This window comes from Balaenoptera physalus (genome assembly GCF_965194825.1).
Source record: "Balaenoptera physalus genome assembly, chromosome: 1".
NCBI classification, from domain to species: domain Eukaryota; kingdom Metazoa; phylum Chordata; class Mammalia; order Artiodactyla; family Balaenopteridae; genus Balaenoptera; species Balaenoptera physalus.
This window is the reverse complement of record NC_138882.1, coordinates 29,438,078-29,461,408: the sequence shown is the minus strand read 5'-3', so window position 1 is coordinate 29,461,408 and position 23,331 is coordinate 29,438,078. Positions and strand designations below refer to the sequence as shown.

The 23,331-nt window shown below is 36.0% G+C and overlaps 1 protein-coding gene across 11 annotated transcripts in view; it reads left to right on the top strand.

Annotated features, from left to right (window-relative positions):
• Nucleotides 1–23,331, top strand: part of SDCCAG8 (SHH signaling and ciliogenesis regulator SDCCAG8) — a 263,302-nt gene that overhangs the window by 33,465 nt on the left and 206,506 nt on the right. For 10 of the 11 annotated variants that reach the window (XM_082470278.1, XM_082470276.1, XM_082470274.1 and 7 more), the window contains exons 5-8: nucleotides 4,205–4,330; nucleotides 9,285–9,425; nucleotides 17,013–17,077; nucleotides 19,822–20,010. In XM_082470278.1, the coding sequence (XP_082326404.1) occupies nucleotides 4,205–4,330; nucleotides 9,285–9,425; nucleotides 17,013–17,077; nucleotides 19,822–20,010 (521 nt within the window). The remainder of the gene's footprint in view (nucleotides 1–4,204; nucleotides 4,331–9,284; nucleotides 9,426–17,012; nucleotides 17,078–19,821; nucleotides 20,011–23,331) is intronic. The other variant, XM_082470281.1, reaches the window with a different exon arrangement.

Here is a 23,331-nt window from a genome sequence, read left to right as displayed (position 1 = left end):
CCTTGCTGCTTTTAATATGCTTTCTTTATATTTAATTTTTGACAGTTTGATTAATATGTGTCTTGGCGTGTTTCTCCTTGGGTTTATCCTGTATGGGACTCTCTGTGCTTCCAGGACTTGATTAACTATTTCCTTTCCCATATTAGGGAAGTTTTCAACTATAATCTCTTCAAATATTTTCTCAGTCCCTTTCTTTTTCTTTTCTTCTTCTGGGACCCCTATAATTCGAATGTTGGTGCGTTTAATGTTGTCCCAGAGGTCTCTGAGACTGTCCTCAGTTCTTTTCATTCTTTTTTCTTTATCCTGCTCTGCAGTAGTTATTTCCACCATTTTATCTTCCAGGTCACTTATCCTTTCTTCTGCCTCAGTTATTCTGCTATTGATCCCATCTAGAGTATTTTTAATTTCATTTATTGTGTTTTTCATCGTTGCTTGGTTCCTCTTTAGTTCTTCTAGGTCCTTGTTAAATGTTTCTTGCATTTTGTCTATTCTATTTCCAAGATTTTGGATCATCCTTACTATCATTATTCTGAATTATTTTTCAGGTAGACTACCTATTTCCTCTTCATTTGTTAGGTCTGGTGTGTTTTTACCTTTCTCCTTCATCTGCTGTGTGTTTTTCTGTCTTCTCAGTTTGCTTATCTTACTGTGTTTGGGGTCTCCTTTTTGCAGGCTGCAGGTTCATAATTTCTGTTGTTTTTAGTATCTGTCCCCAGTGGCTAAGGTTGGTTCAGTGGGTTGTGTAGGCTTCCTGGTGGAGGGAACTAGTGCCTGAGTTCTGGTGGATGAGCTGGATCTTGTCTTTCTTGTGGGCACGTCCACGTCTGGTGGTGTGTTTTGGGGTGTCTGTGGCCTTATTATGATTTTAGGCAGCCTCTCTGCTAATGGATGGGGCTGTGTTCCTGTCTTGCTAGTTGTTTGGCATAGGGTGTCCAGCACTGTAGCTTGCTGGTCGTTGAGTGAAGCTGGGTCTTGATGTTGAGATGGAGATCTCTGAGAGATTTTCGCCGTTTCGTATTACGTGGAGCTGGGAGGTCTCTTGTGGACCAGTGTCCTGAAGTTGGCTCTCCCACCTCAGAGGCACGGCCCTGATGCCTGGCTGGAGCACCAAGAGCCTTTCATCCACACGGCTCAGAGTAAAAGGGAGAAAAAATAGAAAGAAAGAAAGAGGCTATAATATAGTGAAGTAAAATAAAGCTATTATAAAGCAAAGCTATACAGACAAAATCTCACCCAGAAGCATATACATATACACTCACAAAAAAAGGAAAAGGGGAAAAATTAATATATCCTGCTCCCAAAGTCCACCTCCTGAATTTGGGATGATTCGTTGTCTATTCAGGTATTCAACAGATGCAGGCACATCAAGTTGTTTGTGGAGTTTTAATCCGCTGCTTCTGAGGCTGCTGGGCGAGATTTCCCTTTCTCTTCTTTGTTCGCACAGCTCCCGGGGTTCAGCTTTGAATTTGGACCCACCTCTGCGTGTAGGTCGCCTGAGGGCGTCTGTTCCCCGCCCAGACAGAACGGGGTTAAAGGAGCAGCTGCTTCAGGGGCTCTTGCTCACCCAGGCCGGGGGGAGGGAGGGGTACAGAGGAGGCGGGGCGAGCCTGCAGCGGCAGAGGCCAGCATGATGTTGCACCAGCCTGAGGCCCGCAGTGCATTTTCCCGGGAAAGTTGTCCCCGGATCACGGGACCCTGGCAGTGGCGGGCTGCACCAGCTCCCAGGAGGGGCGGTGTGGAGAGTGACCTGTGCTGGCACACAGGCTTTTTGGTGGCGGCAGCAGCAGCCTTAGCGTCTCACGCCCATCTCTGGGGCCCGCGCTGATCGCCGCGGCTCGTGCCTGTCTCTGGAGTTCATTTAGGCGGCGCTCTGAATCCCCTCTCCTTGCGCGCCGCGAAACAAAGAGGCAAGAAAAAGTCTCTTGCCTCTTCGCCAGCTGCAAACTTTTTCCCGGACTCCCTCCCAGCCAGCTGTGGTGCACTAACCCCTTCAGGCTGTGTTCACGCCGCCAACCCCAGTCCTCTCCCTGCGATCTGACCAAAGCCCGAGCCTCAGCTCCCAGCCCCCGCCTGCCCCGGCGGCTGAGCAGACAAGCCTCTCGGGCTGGTGAGTGCTGCTCGGCACCGAGCCTCCATGCAGGAATCTCTCCGCTTTGCCCTCCGCACCCCTGTGGCTGCGCTCTCCTCCGTGGCTCCGAAGTTTCCCCTCTCTGCCACCCACAGCCTCTGCCCGCGAAGGGGCTTCCTAATGCGTGGAAATCTTTCCTCCTTCACGCCTCCCTCCCACTGGTGCAGGTCCCGTCCCTATTCTTTTGTCTCTGTTATTTCTTTTTTCTTTTGCCCTACCCAAGTACGTGGGGAGTTTCTTGCCTTTTGGGAGGTCTGACGTTTTCTGCCAGCGTTCAGTGGGTGTTCTGTAGGAGCAGTTACACGTGTAGATGTATTTCTACTGTATCTGTGGGAAGGAAGGTGATCTCCGCGTCTTACTCTTCCGCCATCTTCTCTCCTCCCCTCGAGAATTCTTCTTAAATACATTCTGAGATGTGCAGTTCTTTTAGTGTATTCCCTTGTTATGATATAAGAGCCCTTTTGATGTGGTGGTAGGGTATGGGAGTATGGGGAGCATTTTGTAGTCCTATGATTAGGTCTCAGTCTTTTAGTGACCCTGTGCCCCTTGGCTATGTGTGCCCCTTGGCTATGTCCTTCACAAGTGTTTCTCAGTCTCCCCCTCCCCTTAAGTGAGATGGCAAGACTAGGAAGCTGGAGTTTGTTTTTTTCCCTTCCCCCAGGTCACTTAGGTTCTGAAAAAAAAAAGGTTTTTTTAGGCTCTGGTAAGATAGTTTCTCTTGAGGCAGGCCTGGTTAAAAAGAACAGAATGGTTTTTGTTTACTTTTCCTCTCCTACTGGAGGAAGCAGGGTGGGGGGGGTTCTCTAGTCTTTGCTGTAAGAACCTGGTAATGTCATATAAAAGTGTAGGAGACACCTCCCCCCAGAGACTGGGTCCTTCTGGAGTTTTTAACTCAAACTGGTCTGCACTAAGCTTCCAGCATTTCATCAATTACTTTATTGATATATTTTTCTACCCTGGCACTGGTTCCCGCAGAAGTTTCTGCTCTGGTAGGTTGTGGTTCTCAGGAGTGCGTGTCTGTCTTTCCATTTTGAGGGATAATAGTTTTCCCTGTGACCTTAATTCTCTGATGGATCTAAGAAGAGTGGTTGATTTTTCAGTTTGTTCAGCTTTTTTTCTTATTGTGAAGATGGGAGTGATGTCTTCCAAGCTGCTTATATGTCAGACCAACAACTGGAAGTATGCAATGTTTGTTTAATTACAGTTTTCAATTACAGCTTTGATTTTGTTTCTGAATAAAATAATTGAATGGAATTTTCATATATTGTGCAATAGTTTTTTGCACAAGCAGTATAATAAAAACAATTGCACAATTGTACTGGTAATGAAGATTAAGTTAAGTATTGTACCATCAATATATCGATATTTTTCACATTTTTTCAGGGTGAGATGCAACTTGATAGCTTTTCTAATTGCTATATACTGGTAGTTCTTTATATTATGCCCTGCACGGCCAAGGAAACACTCTTTAACAACTCTCCACCAAACTATTTCACTCATAATTTCCTTCCATCTGGCTAGCAGTTCATAGATATTCATTGTAACTTTCCTTGCCTTTCTATCTCAGGTCATAGATATTCACTGTAACTTTCCTTGCCTTTCTATCTCAGCGTCCTCTATTATCTATGTAGTCCTCTGTCAATTTTCAACAAGTTATTGGCATTGGAGCAAGAATAATAATATATCTTACCTTATTTTTCAGCAGTCTACCTCATTCTTAAAAGTCTTTTAGATAAACCCTTTAATTAAAGCATTTCTGTAAGCCTGCAAAAAATTCTCAGAAGCCACACAGTCCTGTGATATGGCCATTAGCAGGTCCTCTACTATCTTCCCTCAGCCTTCTCTTTGTCAGCTAATGCTCGAGTTTCTTTGCTTGTCTAGATGTAATTATAATATTTCCAAAAATGGATAGACAACATCAGTCTTCCATGCTTTATATCATATTGGATCATCTAGTAATCAACAAAAAAAAGCACTACTTAGAATTGCTTAATGTATGCTGTCCGCAAGTGGCATTTCTTAAAATAAAAGAAAAAAATGCTTAATGTATTTGGTATTTGTTTCTGTTTTTTATAGGAGGAACTCTCTGGAATGAAAAATAGGGTACAAGTAATTGTGCTTGAAAATGAAAGGCTCCAACAAGAGCTGAAATCTCAAAGGCAAGAGGAAGCAATGAGGGAACAAACACTTCTGGATGCATCTGTGAGCATTTATTTAAATGATTAAACTAAAATACATAGTTTGAATGTTGCCTCCTACCCTTTCCCCCTGCCTTCTTAACTGCTTAGATTTTTTTCTGGAAGTTTGGCAGAAGTGCTATGCTGGTATTCACTTGGGGCCTCAAAAATTAAAATTCACTATTTTAATTTATTGGTGGAATGAATCCTCAAATGAAATGATGTAGTGATGCCTAATAGCCACTCCGGTTTCCTTTCCGAGCATACCATTTATGTTTTTTCCATATGGAAAGAGCAGGTCTGAAAGCAGGAAGTATGTAATATAGGAAGGACTTGGTTAAATCCAGCAACTGTTCAGAACTGTAGCTTAGATTTCTGTTGTATTTCTCTAAATTTTCTTTGAACTTTGAGTTCCAATAAGTCTAATTAGCATGGTGTAGCAGGAAGAACACTGACACTGATTAACAATGTCAATCTTCCCATTGTCCCTAACAAGCTGGGTGTTGAACAAGTAATTTTATGGGACTTTCAAGCATGAAACCTCATGAGTCCTCTGTTTATTTATTGGCATTTGAGAAATTCACCAATATTAGCAGTTCTTAATCTTTAATGTGAATGACAGTCACTTGGGATACTTGCTGACAGTGCAGATCCTGGGCTTCATTCCCTGAGGGTCTGATTCAGTTGGTCTGGGCTAAGACTTTGAGTTAAAAATATGAATTATTAGCAAGTTGCCAAAGTGAGTCTAGTATCAGTGGACCACATTTTGAGGAACAGAGAATTAGATGATCTCTATAATTCTGTGACATAAAATTTTTATGATGATATTTAAATAATGTTTAAGCTTAATATCTCTTTATGAATTGTCAGAGATACTTTTACCTTAAAAATGTTTTTTACTCTTTTGCTATGGGATGTAGTTAATCGAGCTTATATTATTATATTATTAATATTAGTACTTAAAAATTTCATCTTAGTTTCTTATTATTTTGGTGTCAATTTGAAAATGATATAGCCATATAGAAAGTACTTAGAAGTAAGTTCATTTTTAAAATAAGTATGTTCTTTTGCTTTTCCTCCGAACATGCAGTGAACAGTGACTCAGTTATTCATAGTTTTCAATATTTATACAATGGAAAGAAGTGGAAGATGGGGAAGTGAAATAAGAAAGGAAATTAGGCAGACAAGTGAATCAGAGGGCAAGAGAAGTGAGTAATGCAAAAGGGGAAGGAAATGATGGTAAACGCTCACATGCTTTGCCATGTGAACAAAGGAAACTTGCTAAAGAAAACTACAGATATACAGACTATAGAAAGGATAAAGTTGTAGAGAGGTTTTTGTTTAAACATTCACATGAGCTAAAACATAATGCTAATATTGAAACGGTTGTTACAGATGTGTCAGGTGACCTTGATATCTATTTTAATGTTAGTCTTCTGTATTATTTTGTTGTTACAGAATTGTTGCCCCCACTTTTTACTTGTGTAGGTGAATTGAGGCATTTCAGCAACCTATGCATGGTGTTGTATTGAGAGTTTTGAGGTAAATGAAACTATTTAGAATATCTTGGATATAAACAGATCAAGAGATATTATCTTCTTTTTTTTCTGAACTCTTTTTAATGAGCCTATTACCATGTTGATGGTAAATCTTGCCAAAGCTGTTGGCAGATTTGAATACATATTTTCAAAGTTTCTTAATGCTTTCTTTGGAAAAACAATTGAAATAGTTATATAGTAATAATTAGTATTTATTGATGACTACATGGCTATGATATGCCAGGTACTGTATCAAGTACTTTCTTTTCATTATATTATTTCAATTTTATGATAGCCACACAAGGCAGGTGTTGTTATGTCTATTTTCAGGTGTTTAAATTACGGTACACGGCAGTTAAGTAACCAAAGTAACTGGTCTAATGTCACAAAGCTGGGACTCAAACAAAGGACTATATGACTCCACAAATCCATCTACCTGGCCTCGAATTATACTGCCTTTCTGCTTAGATTAGGAATAGCTTGTCAATATTGAACCAAACCATCTTCGTTTGCCATGGGACTGGGACTTGGATGGCAGCCTACATGACTTTTAGCTTTTAACCTAGTTTATGACCTAGCAGTTGAAGAAGCAAGCAGATTATTTCTAAAAAACTAAAACCATTCAAAGAGTACTTCATTTCCATCTTCATTTTTCATCATTTTTCCTTCTTAAGGGGCTTTTCTTGAGAATTCAAAGAATTATATTAAAATATGCTTTTTATTAGAAATTTTGGCATGTGTGGTCAATCAAAGATCTAGGAGATTTTTTTTAAAGTAGAAAATTTCTGAGCCATTTCTTTCCATGTCTCTTCTCATCCCCGTCCATTCCAACCCCTCCCCTCAGTTAAGAAATCAAAGGTTTTCAGTGATCTTCAGGGATGTAAATGTAATTTGATTTTTGAAATCTTGGTCAAATATCATTCAAGTTTTTTAAAAGCTATCTGTGAAAGAACAAAGTGTCAATTAGATTAGCACTTCTTTCCAAAGAATAACAATATTTTATATCATAAGTCAGTGATCTATAGTCTGCATACTGTCTCCAATTTCTCCATAGGAAATTAGTACTACCCTCCTTCATTGCTCTGCAAGACTACTTTGAATGCAATCAAATCTTAGGAGATTTTTCCCTACCTACAGAATCAAGCTCAAGCTTATTAGCATTGCATGCTTTGCTTTTCAGACCCTTATTTAACTCTCTAGCTTCTTCCTTTTTTTAAAAAAAATTTTTTTTTGAAGTATAGTTGATTTACAATGCTGTGCCAATCTCTGCTGTACACAAAGTTACTCAGTTATACACATACAGACATTCTTTTTTTATATTCTTTTTCATTATGGTTTATCACAGGATATTGAATATAGTTCCCTGTGCTATACATTAGGACCTTGTTGTTTATCCATTCTATATGTAATAGTTTGCATCTACCAACCCCAGAGTCCCAGTCCATCCCTCTCCCTCCCTCCTCCCCCTTGGTAACCACAAGTCTGTTCTCTATGTCTGTGAGTCTGTTTCTGTTTTGTAGATAGGTTCATTTGTGTCATACTTTAGATTCCACATATAAGTGATATCATATGGTATTTGTCTTTCTCTTTCTGACTTACTTTACTTAGTATGATAATCTCTAGTTGCATGCATGTTGCTGCAAATGGCATTATTTCATTCTTTTTTATGGCTGAGTAGTATTCCATTGTATATATGTACAACATCTTCTTTATCCATTCATCTTTCGATGGACATTTAGGTTGTTTCCATATTTTGGCTGTTGTGAACAGTTCTAGCTTCATCTTCTGGCATTCATTGCCTTGTGCTTCAACCTTTAGTAATGCTGAATTGCCTAAAAGTCTCTGGCAGGCACCATGCTGTTTCATGCCTCTGTGAATTTTCTCATGATGTTCTCTCTTCTTGGCATGCCCTTCCCATCTAGCTTACTCTTTTTCACCCTTCAGATATCATACCATTGTCAAAACTTGTCCAGAAAACTTTCCTTGAATCTCCAGTTGCTCTTAGTATCCCTCTTCTGTTCTGGCATAGTCCCCCATGCACACCTCTGGCCTAGCACTTGCCTTGTTAAATTGAAATTATCTGCTTAGGTGTTTCTCTTCTTCATTAGCCTGTAAATAATATTTGAGGATAATATTGGTCTTGCTCATTTTTACCCCCCTCCCCAAGCTTTTAGCACAGTGCCTGAATATAGTAGGTACTTCACAAATGTTTGCATTAAACTGAACTTCTCAAAGAATATGGAATAGAATCTCAGAATACTACTTTGGATGAATGCAGTTTACTACATTCTAACATGATATGACACTGCAGTATAGTTCTGTGTTTGGGGACATGTCCTCTCTTATTAATACTACTGTACCCCTTGGCCCTTAGCAGGAGTTCAATAATTACTTGTTGAATAAATTAATATAAGTATTTTAGTTCTTGATTCACACATAAATCACCCAGTTCTTTGGGCTGCTTATTTCATTGAATGTTGAAAGAGTGCCAAAGTTCGCAAACTGACAGTGGCTTCACCAAATTCAGTCTGTAGGCATGTTTTGTTTGTTTGAAAAACTGACTCAATATTTAACACTGTTTCAGTTGAAGAGCCAGATATCTGCCTCATCTTTTTAAAAATCAAAAGATTTTTTGGTAATGTGAGTTGGTATTCACACATGGCAGCAATTGACTGAAACTGAGTAGTGACTACTTCCTTTGGTTGCTCTGTCATGGTCCCTACCATTACTTTCTGAATCCTTGACGTGCAGGCTGCATGTCAGTTCTGCTTATCACCATGCACTGTTTTTCTTATTGAAGAGAAATAATTTTCTGAAAAGGCAGAAGAGCATAGTGGTTTAGGACTCTGGAGCTAGAATGCCAGGATTCAGATCCTAGCTCTGCCACCTATTAGCTGCTTTCTACCTCTGTGACTTTTAGCAGTTACTCTGTGTGACTCGGTTTCCCCATCTATAAAATGGAGATAACAGTGAAACTTATAGGATTGTTGTAATGATTAAATGTGTTAATATATGTGGAAGACATAAAACAGTGTCTGGCACATAGTAAACATAAACATCATATGTATTATTATTATTATTAGTCATGCCTTTATGAAATGTGGAAAATGAAAAACAAGCCAAGAGAGGTTTATGTGTTTCAAGAGTATGTGTCTTCAAAGAAGTAAGAGATAAGTTCATTTGTTCAATATACTGATATCCAGCCCTCTTTGCTCATTTACGTTATTGCCTGTACCTGTAGGAATGTGACTTTGTAACACTTGTCTGGAATATGACCCTAATAGCTTGAAAATGTAAAATAATTCTTGATTTGTATTTAGAAGCATCTGTTCTTTTTCTTATTCCTTTCATCACAGATAATAATCAGTATTCCATTTGTAAAGTATGTATATTGATTTAAAGTTAAAGGTTGAATGCAAGTACTTTCACATTTTATTTTAGGGAAACATACAGAATTCTTGGATTACAACAGGTGAAGATTCTAGGGTGGATGAAGCTGCCAAGAGATCATTTTCCAATGGCAATGCAGATATTATCAAAGCTGCATCTGCTAGTGAGGCTGAAAAATGGAAACTAGAACTGGTGAGTATTTGGGTACTTTTCTCTTAGGCATCTACTTTTTTTGGTACTTTTTTATTGTGGTAAATATATATAACACAAAATTTGCTATTTTAACCATTTAAAAATTTAAGTGTATAATTTATTTACACTAAGTACATTCACAGTGTTGTGCAACATCAACACTATTCATTTCCAGAACTTTTTCATCATCCCAAACAAAAACTCTACCCATTAAACAATAACTCCCATTCGCTTCTCCCTGCAACCCTTGGTAACCTCTTCTACTTTCTGTCTTTATGAGTTTGCCTATTCTAGGTACTTCACGTAAGTGGAATCAAATAATATTTCTCCTTTCATCTGGCTTGTCTCATTTAGCATAGAGTTTTCAAGTTTCATCCATGTTGTAACATGTATCATAATTTCATTTCTTTTTAAGGGTGAATAATATTCCATTGTACGTATATACCACGTGTTGTTTATCCATTCATTTGTTAATGGATTTGGGGGGGTTTCAACCTATTGGCTATTGTGAGTAAGGCTGCTATGAACATTGATGCACAAGTATCTGTTTGAGGCCCTACTTTCAAGGCATTTGGGTATATACTCAGAAATGGAATTGTTGGATCATTTGGTAATTCTTCATTCTTTCTTCTTTCTGCTTCTCAGACTCAATAATTTCAATTTTCCTATCTTCAAATTTGCTGATTCTTTGTTCTGCTGCCCATATCTTCTCTAAAATCTCTTTAGTGAATTTTTCATTTCAGTTTTAGTTGTTTTCATCTCCAGAATTAGTTTGGTTCCCTTTTACAATTTGTTTTCCTGACTTCCTTTAGTTTTTTGTCCATGTTTTCTCTTAGCATTTTGAGCATATTTAAGACAGTTGTTTTAAAGTTTTGGTCTAGTAAGTCTGATGTCTATAGTTTCATAAGCATGGTTCCTGTAAATTTATTCTGTTTCATTGAGTGAGCCATGTTTTCCTCTTTCTTTGTATGCCTGGTGATTTTTTGTTGTTGTTGAAAATTGAGCATTGAAGTGTTATACTGTGGTAACTCTGGAAATCAGATACCCCATTTTTTTAAGGTTTGCTGTCTTTTTTGTTGTTGAAGGCTGTAGTAGTCCTTTTGTTTTAAGAGTTTTCCAAACTATTTCTGTAGAAACTATTCCTTGTCATGTGTGATCATTGAGGTCTCTGTTTCATTAGCTCATGGTCAGCTGATGTTTGACAGATTTTTTTGCCAGGAGCTGAAACAAACAACAACAAGAAAAACACCAAAAAGCCCCCCCAAAATAGAAGAACCAACTCTCCAAGTCTTTGCAGTTTGGCTGTGCTGGTCTTCACCATTCAGCCAGGCTTGCTCTGAGCCTAGAGATCAGCCTGAGTGAAAGCTTCAGGTCTTCTTAGGACTTTTCTGAGCATGCATTTTCCCTGGGCATATTTGTGGCTTTCTAAACTCCCCATATACACAGATGCTTTTGAATGTCCTAATTTCCCAAAGGGTCTAAAATAATTCTATTTTAAGATCAAATGATACTTTTAAATCCTCTGATCTGGGTAAAAACAACACCAAAAATGGAATGTTCTAGGGAATATAGAAGGAATCACAGTTCTGCTGTCATTATCATCTACAGGTGTTGTTGTTATAGTTTTCCAAAGGCTCTTTCTGGCCCAAATCTTCCTGCTCTTTCTCATCCCCTAATCCAAGCTTTATTCTACTATTTAGGAAAGAGTTCCTTTCTTTAAAAAAAAAATCTGAAAGACTAAATTATATGGGTTTTTCCAGCTGAATAAACTATAATATCTACTTAATACCCATAGGATTAAGACCAATCTCCCAAGCCATCTACAATTTGCTTCAAACTACATTTCCAGACTCACTTCTCACTCTTCTGTCACGCTCACAAGTATTGGCTATAAGCATGCAGACCACTCACTACTTGCGACTTCATAAACTTATATCCCAATTCCATTTCTCTTTGAAGAATTGACTTTGGTTTATGCAATCATCCCTACCTAAAATGTTTCCTTCTTATCCTCTACATATTGAAATGTTTCCAGCCTGCCAAACTTAGTTCAAATGTCCCCTCCTATTCTACCTTCCCTGATTACATGCTTCCATTCCTCCTTTTCCCACATTAGAATTACTTTCCCTCTTATGTCTTCTCTTAGTGTTCTATTTATAACTATTATAGGTTCATTTTTTTTATCCTGTGTGTGTCAAAGGTCACATCTGTGTGCATTTGTGTGCTTTATGTTCCAAATCTTTCTCACTTTTTTCAAGGATTTCACTCTTACACTTACCTCCTCTTGTTCTTGTATCTTTTATCCCTCTTGACTGGGTTATTTTCAGCCAAATATGTGCTTTACTAGCGCCCATCTTAAAGCAAACAAACACAAAATATATTCTCTTCGTCCTACATTTCCTTTGAACTATCACCCAGTTGCTCCCCTTCATACCAAAGTCTTTCCAAACAGTTGTCTATACTCATGCCTCTGTTCTTCACCTCCCATTCTCTCTTCAACATACTTTATTTGAGCTTCTTCCCACCTATATTCCCCTAAACTGTTTCTTTTCAAGGTCATTAATAACCTCCACATATCAGTCCTCATCTTCCTGAACCTTGGAGCAGCATTCTGTAATATGTACATTAGTTGATCATACCATCCTTTGTTGTTTCTAATGAAACAGTTTAACATAAATTCAGAAAAGTATGCAAAACAAAAATGTACAGCTTAATGATATATCTCCAAATGAACAAGCATGTAGTTGTCACCTGTAAGATGTCTAACATTACCATGTCCCAGAAGCCCTGTTCATGCCCACTCCCAGTCACTGCCCCCTCATTCTCTTAAAGCTAATCACTATCTTGACTTTTATGAAAATTGATCCCTAAGCATGATCCCCAAACACTCGAATTGATTTCTGCCTGGTTTTTAAAACATTACATAAATTGAATCACGTAGTACATATTATTTTTTGTCTAGCCTTTTTTGTTCAACATTATATTTGATAGATTCATACATGTAGTTGCATGTGTTAGAAGTTTGTTTATTTTCATTGATGGGTCTACTGTATGACTATAACACAATCTATGTATCCATTCTATTGTTGAAAGACATTTGTATTTTTTCAGTTTGGGGCTATTGTGAATATTGCTGCTATGAACATTCTTTTATATGTCTATTGGTGTGCATTGTACACATTTACGTTGGGTATGTACCTTGGAGTGGCACTGTTGGTCGTAGTGTATATATATGTTCTATTTGAGAGTTAAGGGCAAACTTTTCCAAGGTGGTTTTTACCAGTTTACGCTTCTGTCAGCAGCATATGAGTGATACCATTGCTCTATATCCTTGCCAACACTTGATATTCTGTTCTTCTGATGGGCTTGTAGTGCTGTCTCATTGTGATTTTCATTTTCATTTCTCTGAATATTCATGTGATTGAATATCTTCTCATATATTTATTGGCCACTTGATGTCCTCTTTTGTGAGATGCCTGTTCTAATATCCTACTTATTGTTTTGAATTATCTGACAATTTTTTTGAAGTTCTTAATATATTATGGATACAAGCCCTTTGTTGGTTATATCTGTTGAAACATATTTTCCCACTCTTATGGCTTGCCTTGGAACTCTCTTGAGAGTTTTCATTTTCTCTTTCTTGATTAGAATTTCTTAATTTTAATGTGGTCCAATTTATCAGTGTTTTCCCTTTATTTTTTTAGTGCCTTTTGTGTCCTATATAAAAAGTGTTTCCCTACCCCCAAGGTCATGAAGATATTCTCCAATATTATCTTTCAGAAACTTTATAATTGTGCTTTTTACATTTAGAACTACAGTGTACATGGAATTTATTTTTGTATCTGATGTGACGTGTAGGGGGTTACTTCTTCCATAGGGTTATTTATATATCACAGCACCACTATGGAAAAGACAATCATTCGCCTGCCACCTTTGTTATAAATCAGGTGTGTGTATATGTGTGAGTCTGTTTCTGGGCTTTGTGTTTTATTTCCTTGGTGTCTGTGCTACTACTTCGTTGTGCTACTACTATCCTGTCTTGATTCTTATAACCCTGCATCTGGTAGACCAAGTCTTCCAACATTGTTCTTTGACCTGAAGAATGTCCTGACTGTTTCTTGCCTTTTGCATTTCCAAGTACATTTTAGAATTAATTTGTCAAGTTTCAAAAAGCCATTAAGTGGTTTTGATTGAGATTACATTTAAGGTATAGGTCATTTGTTGGGGGGAGGAATTGATATCTTTACAGTAATATATTGTGAAATATTAAAATCATGTATCACTCTATTTAGGTCATCTTTAATTTTTGTCAATAATCTTTTATAATTTCTGAGTAAAGGTCTTACACATCTTTCTTTAGAATTAATTTCTAGACTAGTTATGATATTATCATAAACAATATACATATTTAAAATTTTTCATTTTCTAACTCCTCAATGCTGGTATAGAGAAAAGCAGATGGTTTTTTGTATTTTGACTGATTCCTACTTTCTTTTGAAAGTAGTGTTAGCAGGGTATTTTTTCCCTATCCTTTTACTTTTAACATAGTTGTATTTTCATATTTAATATGGGTTTCTTGTGGACAGCATATAGTTGAGTTTTGCTTTTTTTATCCAATCTGACAATATCTGTCCTTTAAATGTGATTATTTATATACTTGGGTTTAAGTCCACTATCTCGCTATGTCTTTTTTTTCCCATCTACTATTTCTTCACCTTTTCTTTCTTTTTCTGCCGTCTTTTGAATTAGTTGAACATTTTAATGGTTCCATTTACCTCCTTTTCTCAGTCCGGAAAAATCTTTAGCATCAGCTTTCACCTGGTTGCTCAATTCAGCAACCCAGGGTTATTTTTAATGTCTTTTTCTCCCCCACATCTATTCAATCATAAAATTCTGTCAACTTTACATGACATGATAGAAATCCTAGAAGGGAACATAGGCAAATCATTTTCTGACATAAATCATAGCAATATTTTCTTAGATCAGTCTCCCAAGGCAAAAGAAATAAAAGCAAAAATAAACAAGTGAGACCTAAAAGCTTTTGCACAGCAAAGGAAACCAGCAACAAAACCTATGGCAAAGGAGAAAATATCTACAAATGATGAGACCAACAAGGGGTTAATATCCAAAAATAAAAACAGCTCATATAAATCAATATCAAAAAAACAACCCAATAAAAAAATGGGCAGAAGACCTAAATAGACATTTTTCCAAAGAAGACATACAGATGACCAACAGGCACATGAAAAGAGATTGTTAGAGAAATACAAATCAAAACCACCATGAGTTATCACCTCACACTGGTCAGAATAGCCATCATCAAAAAGTCTACAAATAATAAATGCTGGAGAGGGTATGGCGAGAAGGGAACCCTCATACACTGTTGGAGGGAATGTAAACTGGTGCAGCCGCTATGGGAAACAGGATGGAGGTTCCTTAAAAAACTCAAAATAGAGCTACCATATGATCCAGCAATCCCACTCCTGGGTATTTATCTGAAAAAAATGAAACCTCATATTTCAGAAGACACATGCACCCCAATGTTCATAGCAGCACTATTTACAATAACCACGATGTGGAAACAACTCAAGTGCCCATCAACAGACAATTGGCTTAAGAAGATATGTTTATATATATATACATATATAAAATGGAATATTACTCTGCCATAAAAAGAATGAAACACTGCATTTGCAGCAATGTGGATCGGCCTAGAGAATATATACTTAGTGAAGTAAGTCAGACAGACAAATACAAACACTATATGATATCACTTATATGTGAAATCTAAAAAATAATACAAATGAATCTATATACAAAACAGAAATAGACTCACAGACATAGAAAACAAACTTATGGTTACCGAGGGAGGGAAGGAGAGACAAATTAGGAGTATGGGATTAACAGATGCAAACTCCTATGCATAAAATAAATAGGCAACAAGGATTTACTTTATAGCACAGGGAATTATATTCAATATCTTGTAATAACCTATAATGGAATGTAATCTGAAAAAATGTATATAATTAAATCACTTGGCTGTGGACCTGAAACATATACAATATTGTAAATCAACTATACTTTAATAAAAAAAATAAATAAAACAAATAAAATTTAACACTAGGACTTTCCTGGTGGCGCAATGGTTAAGAATCCACCTGCCAATGCACGGGACATGGGTTTGAGCCCTGTTTGGGGAAGATCCCATATGCCGCAGAGCACCTAAGCCCGTGCACCACAGTTACTGAACCTGCGCTCTAGAGCCTGTGAGCCATAACTACTGAACCTGTGTGCCTAGAGCCGATGCTCCGCAACAAGAGAAGCCACTGCAATGAGAAGCCTGCGCACCTCAATGAAGAGTAGCCCCTGCTCACCACAACTAGCGAAAGCCCGCGCGCAGCAGCAAAGACCCAACGCAGCCAAAAATAAATAAATAAAATAAATAAATTTATAGAAAAATAAATAAATAAAATAAAATTTAACACTAAATTAAGAGAAAAAAATTCTGTCAATTTTACTTTTATACTGCTTTGTACTAAGTCTTTTCTATCTTTGTTGCTTGATTGTTCATGCACTTATCTCCCACCTGTTGATATATATTTGCAATGTCTTCATTTGTGATGATCCCCTTTTTCCACCCTTCAGAGTAATTTAAGATTCAATACTGATAAAAAGATTTCAATGTCCATCTAATACATCAACTACATAGAGACTTTTATCTGGTTGTATAGACTAAATAAAAGTCTTCATATTTTTATTCTCACTGACCACCTTACCTAATCAGCCCATCTCTATTCACTCTTCCACCTAGCATTCTACATTCTAGTGATACTGATTGGCCAAATATATAGCATGCCTTCTCCAGCTTCTGTGCCTTTTGCTGTATTGGAAATCATCCTTCAAGTCTTTGCATCTCCTCCAGTGAAGGCTTCTGTACTTCTCTTCAGCTGAATTACAAGTTCCTGCCTTTCAAATTTCATTTTACCTTCTGTAGTTTCATTAGAGTAAATTATAAATAGTTGTAATTGTTCATCTGTCTTTCTGTTCCTTCTTAAAGCTCCTGGAGGTTAGTGGTGTATTCGTCTTAGAAACCCCATAAATATATGTTGAATTAAAGAAAAACTGGATATCAGCAGAGGCTTGTAGATTGTATATCACTTTGGTCTGTCATCCTGTGATTTATAGCATCCTTTTTATCATTCATCCAGCACATATTTTTTGGTATGTCAGCTATGCAGCAGTCGCAATGGGAGATTCCAGGAAGATTTGATCCTTGTCCTCATGGACCTTACAGGTTATAATTGGTTTTGCCTAGAGTCACACTTTTTTAAAAATAAGAACTGATGTATGCAATTTTGAAAAAACATTTTTGTTAGTAATCACCATTTTATGACTCAGTAGTTCTTTGCAGGCTTCCGCTCAATAAAAATAGAGTATTTGGGGTGGACTAGGGAAAGTGATTCCAGAGGGGACACAATGATTTTCCTCTTGGGTAAAAAGAAAACATGAATTTAATATTAATAATTAAAATTTGCTTATAAAACACAGGACATGGAGAAATATACATTTTTTTTTTCTTTTCTAAAGGAGAGACTAAAACTTACTTATGAGGAAAAGAGTGAAATCCTGGACTCTCAATTGATGTTTTTGAGGTAAAGTATTATCATCCATTTAAAGTTATTGGCAAAACGATAATGATCTTAAAAATATGTTTGAATGTTTGCTGAAATGCCAGTTTTAGTCAATATAGGAATTACTTGATGATATTTTATATGAAATTTGCTAAGAATGGTAAAGGATACGGGGATTTTTGAAGTCCTTTTTCAAATCCCATTTCAAAGAACTGTGAGCTAAATTATAAATTTTATCCCTTCATCAGTTGTAAACTATTTGTGTTTTCCCATAGAAAAAAGAATCAGAAGCTGCTCTTATAGAAATTATGTTTTTAAAATAAAATAGTGTAAATAAAGCACTTTAATTTTCAAATTACAAGCAAGTATTTTTTTCCTCTGTAGGTAGTCTTCGTCTAATTTTTAAATTGCAACAATAATATAATAGTTTGAGTATTTGTATACATAGTGAATTTGAGTATATATGAATTTTCATGTACTTTTTGATATATTTTCAAAAATCCCAATAAATCCTATATATTATAGATTAACCATTAGTGCTTTGTTATATATTATGAGTAGGAAAAGATACGGGAATTAATTTTTTTAAATTAAAGGTTAATTGAAATAGTGGTAATGAAATATTTTCAAATGAAATAACCTTTAAAATATTTTTTAATTTTATTTTAATAAGTACAATTTGAAATAAAATTTAACATCTTCCAGGCTGTACATTGTCTAGAGACATAACTAGAGCAATACTAAGAACCAGACTCATGGCTTTTGTTGCAAATGTTATTATTCATTTATTTTAACATACTCTTATGCTTTTCATGCCTCGTAAGGTTGAGGATTTCTCTAGAGATCTTTACTAGAGCTTTCATGAAGAAACCTAAACTTTTAAAAGGTGGTCTAATTTTTGGTTTCTTGATTTGCTATATTTTGATTTCTATTGTGTTTTGGTTCTTCAGTTTTTAAAGTGATATATTTCTAGGTCATTATATTTATGGGAATGTGACTTATTTTGTCTCATTCACAATTCAACTATGCAATCTTTAATTACATTAAAACGTCACTTTGCAATGGACCAGACTTTGTTTCCTGCATCCTTCTGTTTCTTCATTTTCTTTTAGTATAATTTAAGATTATTTAAAGAAGCATTTTCTTAAAGAAAGAAATAAAATCACTACTCTTATAAACTCTGGTTTTATGTTACCTATTTCTTTTTAATTTTCTTTTTGCCATTTCATGTAACTGAATCTACTTGAGAGTTTTGAATTTGAACCTGACAGAAATAGTAATGGAGACTCTTTGACTTTGGAATGTACTTCTAAAGTTCTTTTTAAGCCTTTGAAAGTCAGACTTTTTCTACATGATACGTAGAAAGAAAACTTATTATGTTGTAGATATCATCTTGGGAATAGGACATAAACAGCTCCTTTTTTTCTGCTTCAGAGTGTCATTAGATTAGCTTTTTTTAACCCTGAGATTTCCTGTAGATCTTTTCCACCTCTCCCAGGCTGTCTCAAAGCCCCCTAAATCCCAAGAGTCGAGGTAGTATGTGACAGCCAGGTGTCTTGATTATTGGCTTCTCCTTTGTGACAGTGAACAAATTAGGATGGCTATAAATCTCTGAATTTAATAGAAACAGCAGAGAGTAGTCTGAGCCAGAGATAAAGTTCCTGCCTTCAGCAGTCTAAGAATTTAAGAACAACTTTTTCCTTTTTAAGTTTGGAAGTTTTTAAAAAATACAACATGAAAAGGATGTGTATACAAGGAAGCTCAGTTACCCAAGTTGACTTTACCAAAGCTTTTTTGGGGAGGGGGAGGAAAATACAACCCATATACTTACTGGTCTTTTAATCCTTGGCAAGTCAACTTGGATAAAAACCTCATCCAAGAGCTATCCCATTAAAACAAACAAACAAAGAACACACACACACAGTTCCTCAGCCCTTTCTTTACCAAGTTGCATATTTCCAGCTAATAGCTGCTACTTATGAAATCTCACGTCTGGCAAGTTCTATCTAACTTCTTTCTGTAGCCCACTCTCTTTTGAAGCAGTTCTTTGTAGATTAGGTAATATTTTTTGAATTTTATTTATTTTTTTTAAACAGCAGGTTCTTATTAGTTGTCTATTTTATACATGTTAGTGTATATATGTCAATGCCAATCTCCCAATTCATCCCACCACCACCACTGCTCCCCCACCCACTGCTTTCCCCCCTTGGTGTCCATACATTTGTTCTCTACATCTGTGTCTCTATGGATAATTATTTTTTTTTTTTTACTGAAGAAAAATGAACAGTAATAAATTACTCATGCGTAAAATCCATTTTCTTTATGTGATCTTTTAAGGTTGTCTTTACAAATTTTAAGGGGTTAACATTTGAAATAGGGTATTTCCCTCAATTCAAGGATATTGTGTTATGTTGCTCCACCCCTTTATTAAGAGAAACTATTTAGGATTTGTGTTTGGAGTTTTATTTTTTTGTGTGGAGATAGGATCCTGTGAAAAGAAAGCCCGTATCAGAGGCAGACTAATCTGTTAAAATCTTAAAACAAATTGAAATTTAATATTTTCAAGGCTCATTTTATTCAAAGTGTCAATTAGGATAATCACACCTACATTTTAGCGTTGTGGTAAGAACTAATAAGGTACTGTATGTAAAGCACCTAATAAGGTAAGCACCAGTAAATGATAGTAGTTATCACTATGATGATACATTTAAAAGTAGTATACTTTTACCTGGACATTTGCTGGAACTTTTTTCCCTTCCTTTTAGGAAAGACCTAGTTGAATCTCAGAAAAATTGTGAAGATCTTAAAGAGCGACTAAAGCATAAAGAGTCTCTTCTTGCTGCTAATATTTCTAACCGTGTTGGTGGTCTTTGTTTGAAATGTGCTCAGCATGAAGCTGTTCTTTCCCAAACCCATAATAATGTTCACATGCAGACCATTGAAAGACTGTCTAAGTAAGTATGCTTCTATATGTGGAGTCTTTGGCAACATGGAAACTCATGTCTTTAAATGGGCACAGTAGTTTTTTATCCCCATGCTAAATCACATGTTAACCTTCAAATAAAATGGATTTTAAAAGGTCCCTTCATTGTAGCTTTCTTAAAGACAGAATATGTGGGTTCTGCCAACTGTGTATAGCCGTGTCATTTTGGACAAATAATTTTATCTTTCTTGGTTTCAGTCTCATCTGAAATGAGAGAATTGAAGTAGATAACCTTTATAACTCTGTTCATTTCTATAACTCTATAATTGCAAATCCAGCACTATTCATAACAAAACTGAGTTTGAGAGGAATTCTTTCAATTTTGCCTTATTTTGGATATCCCTGCTGTAGTATAGGTAAAGTGAGTTTTTATCAAGTTTTATCATGTGACTGTTAGGAAGAATATTATGAGTACACTGGAAGAAGGGCCCACTATATCCCATTATTAATGTTTGAGGATCGACTAAGGACAAATTACAAATGAGCTTTTATGGAGTCAAAGTTTTCATCTAGGCTGAAATACTACAGTTTTCTGTGTACATCTTTTTTGTTTTGTTTTCACTATTCCAGAGGAAGCCCTTTCCTATGAAAATTATATTCTGTAGAAGTTGAGAATTATTATTTAATATACCATCCAGTGATGATTTATAGAGGGTGTTCTCTCACATGCCTTCTACTTTTCTCTGTGCTCAAGGCCACCTCTCTCTGTCTGTTTGGGTTCATTTAAATAGTTCAAACATCACTTCCTCTTAGAAGTATTCTCTCACCAGCCTCACCCCATTTTGTCCTCAATTGATTTAGGCTCCTTCCTCCTGTAACTTTATAATATATTGTGTATACTTGCAGACAGCAGCTGTGTTTTGTTTATTTCTGTATCCCTGGCTTCTAGCAGAGTACCTGGCCTACAGACATTTTGGCATTTATTGCTTAACATCAGAGATCGTCTAATTGGAACTGGTGTCAGGAGTCGAAAGACTTGGTCATTAAAGTTGGTTTTGACCTTTGGACAAATGACTTTACTTCCCTGAGTTTGGAGTCTTCTTTTGTTTGGGGGAATAATACCTACCTCTTGGGATATTATAGATGCAGCTTAGCCTTGTGACTAGAGCACTAGCTTTTAAGTCAATCTGCCTGGGTCCATACTTCGGTTCTTCTGCTAACTTACTATGTAACCTCACAAAAATTACTTAATTTCTCATGCCTCAATTCCCCCACTTGAAAATGGAGATAAAAGTACCTAATAGTGTTATTTTTGAGGGGACATTGAAAGAATACCTATATAGTGCTTAAAACAGTTCCTGCCATATTGTAAATGCTCTATAAATATTAAAACCCTTCTGTACCTCGCATACTTTAGAAGCAGTCAAAATGTCTGGTAGCCATGGTTTCTACATATGACTAACCTATTGGCTGTTGTATAAAAACTGAATTTCTCCAGTGGTAGTTTTCATGATCTACAGTGATCGTCCTGCTTTTTGTTAAATATTATATTAATTCTTAAATGTATTATTAACTTACTCATATATATTTAACATAATGACAATTTATTAAGTATGTTAAATATATTTTCAGATACAAGTAACGTGTAGTAAACATTTCTTATATGCCAAGGACTGTGCCAGGAAATTTAAAAACGTAATCTCTTTTAATCTTAGTAAAGCATTGGTGAGGTAAATACATTACCCTCATTTTACAACTAAGGAAACCAAGGCTCAAAGAAATTAAAAATTTGCTTGTTTATATTTGAAAAAAAGAATGGAATCATACTTCACAAAAGTAAATTCAAGATGGTTTAAAGACCTAGATATGATTCTAGACTACAAAAGTATTAGAAGAAAATATAGAAAAATATCTCTATGGCCTTGGGCTAATTAAAGTTCTGAGCATGATGAGGAAAGTGAGAGTCATAAAGGAAAAAAAAAAAGGATAAATTTGACTCCATTAAAACAAAACATCCTTATGATACAATATTACAAACTAAATTAAAAGATGGGAAAATATTTATATTTTATATAACAAAAATTTTGGTACAATGTATAAATAATTTCCTTTGAAAGAAACAGAAAAGAAAAACTGCCCAGTTGCAAAGTGGATACAGAATAGGAACTGGTAAGCAATAAAAGAGGAAGATAATACACGAGGAAGTATTCATTCTCTCTCTTTTTTTTTAATTGAAGTGTAATTGACCCACAATGCTATGTTAGTTCCAGGTGCACAACATAGTGATTTGATAATTCTATACATTACAAAATGATCACCACAATAAGTCTAGTAATATCTGTCACCATGCAAAATTATTACAATATTATTAACTATATTCCCCATGCTGTACATTTCATCCTTTTGACTTATTTATTTTGTAACTAGAAGTTTGTAGTGCTTAATCTCACCTGTTCTACTCATCCTTCCAAACCCCTCCTCTCTGGCAACCACCTGTTTGTTCTCTATATCTATGAGTCTGTTTCTATTCTGTTATGTTTGTTCATTTGTTTTGTTTTGTTTTGTTTTTCAGGTTCCACACATAAGTGAAATCATATGGTATTTGTCTTTCTCTGTGTGACTTATTTTAGTTAGCATAATACCCTCTAAGTCCATTCATATTGTTGCAGATGGCAAGATTTTATTCCTTTATATGGCTGAGTAATATTTCATTGTTTATGTATGTGTATATACACACATACATCACCTACTCTTTAATCCATTCATCTGTTGATGGACATGTAGGTTGCTTCTATATCATGGCTATTGGAAATAAGGCTGCAATGAACATAGGGATGCATACATCCTTTTGAATTTCTGTTTTTGTTTTCCTCTGAAAAATACCCAGAAGTGAAATTGCTGGATCCTATGGTAGTTCTACTTTTAATTTTTTGAGGAACTTCCATACTGTTTTACCTAATGGCTTACTAATTTACATTTCCAACAACAGTGCTCTAGAGTTGCCTTTTCTCCACATCTTTGCCAACACTTGTTATTTGTTGTCATTTTGATGATAGCCATTCTGACAGGTGTGAAGTGCTATCTAATTGTGCATTTTCCTGATGATTAGTGTTGCTGAGCATCTTATCATGTGGCTATTGGCCATCTATTTGAGTTCTTTGGAAAAATGTCTATTCAGGTCCTCTGCCCAGTTTTTAATCAGCCTATTTTTTTATGTTGAGTTACATGAGTTCTTTGGATATTTACCCCTTATCAGATATATCGTTTGGATATTAATCCCTTATCAGGTACATAGTTTGCCAATATCTTCTCCCATTGAGTGGGCTGCCTTTTCATTTTGTTGATAGTTTCC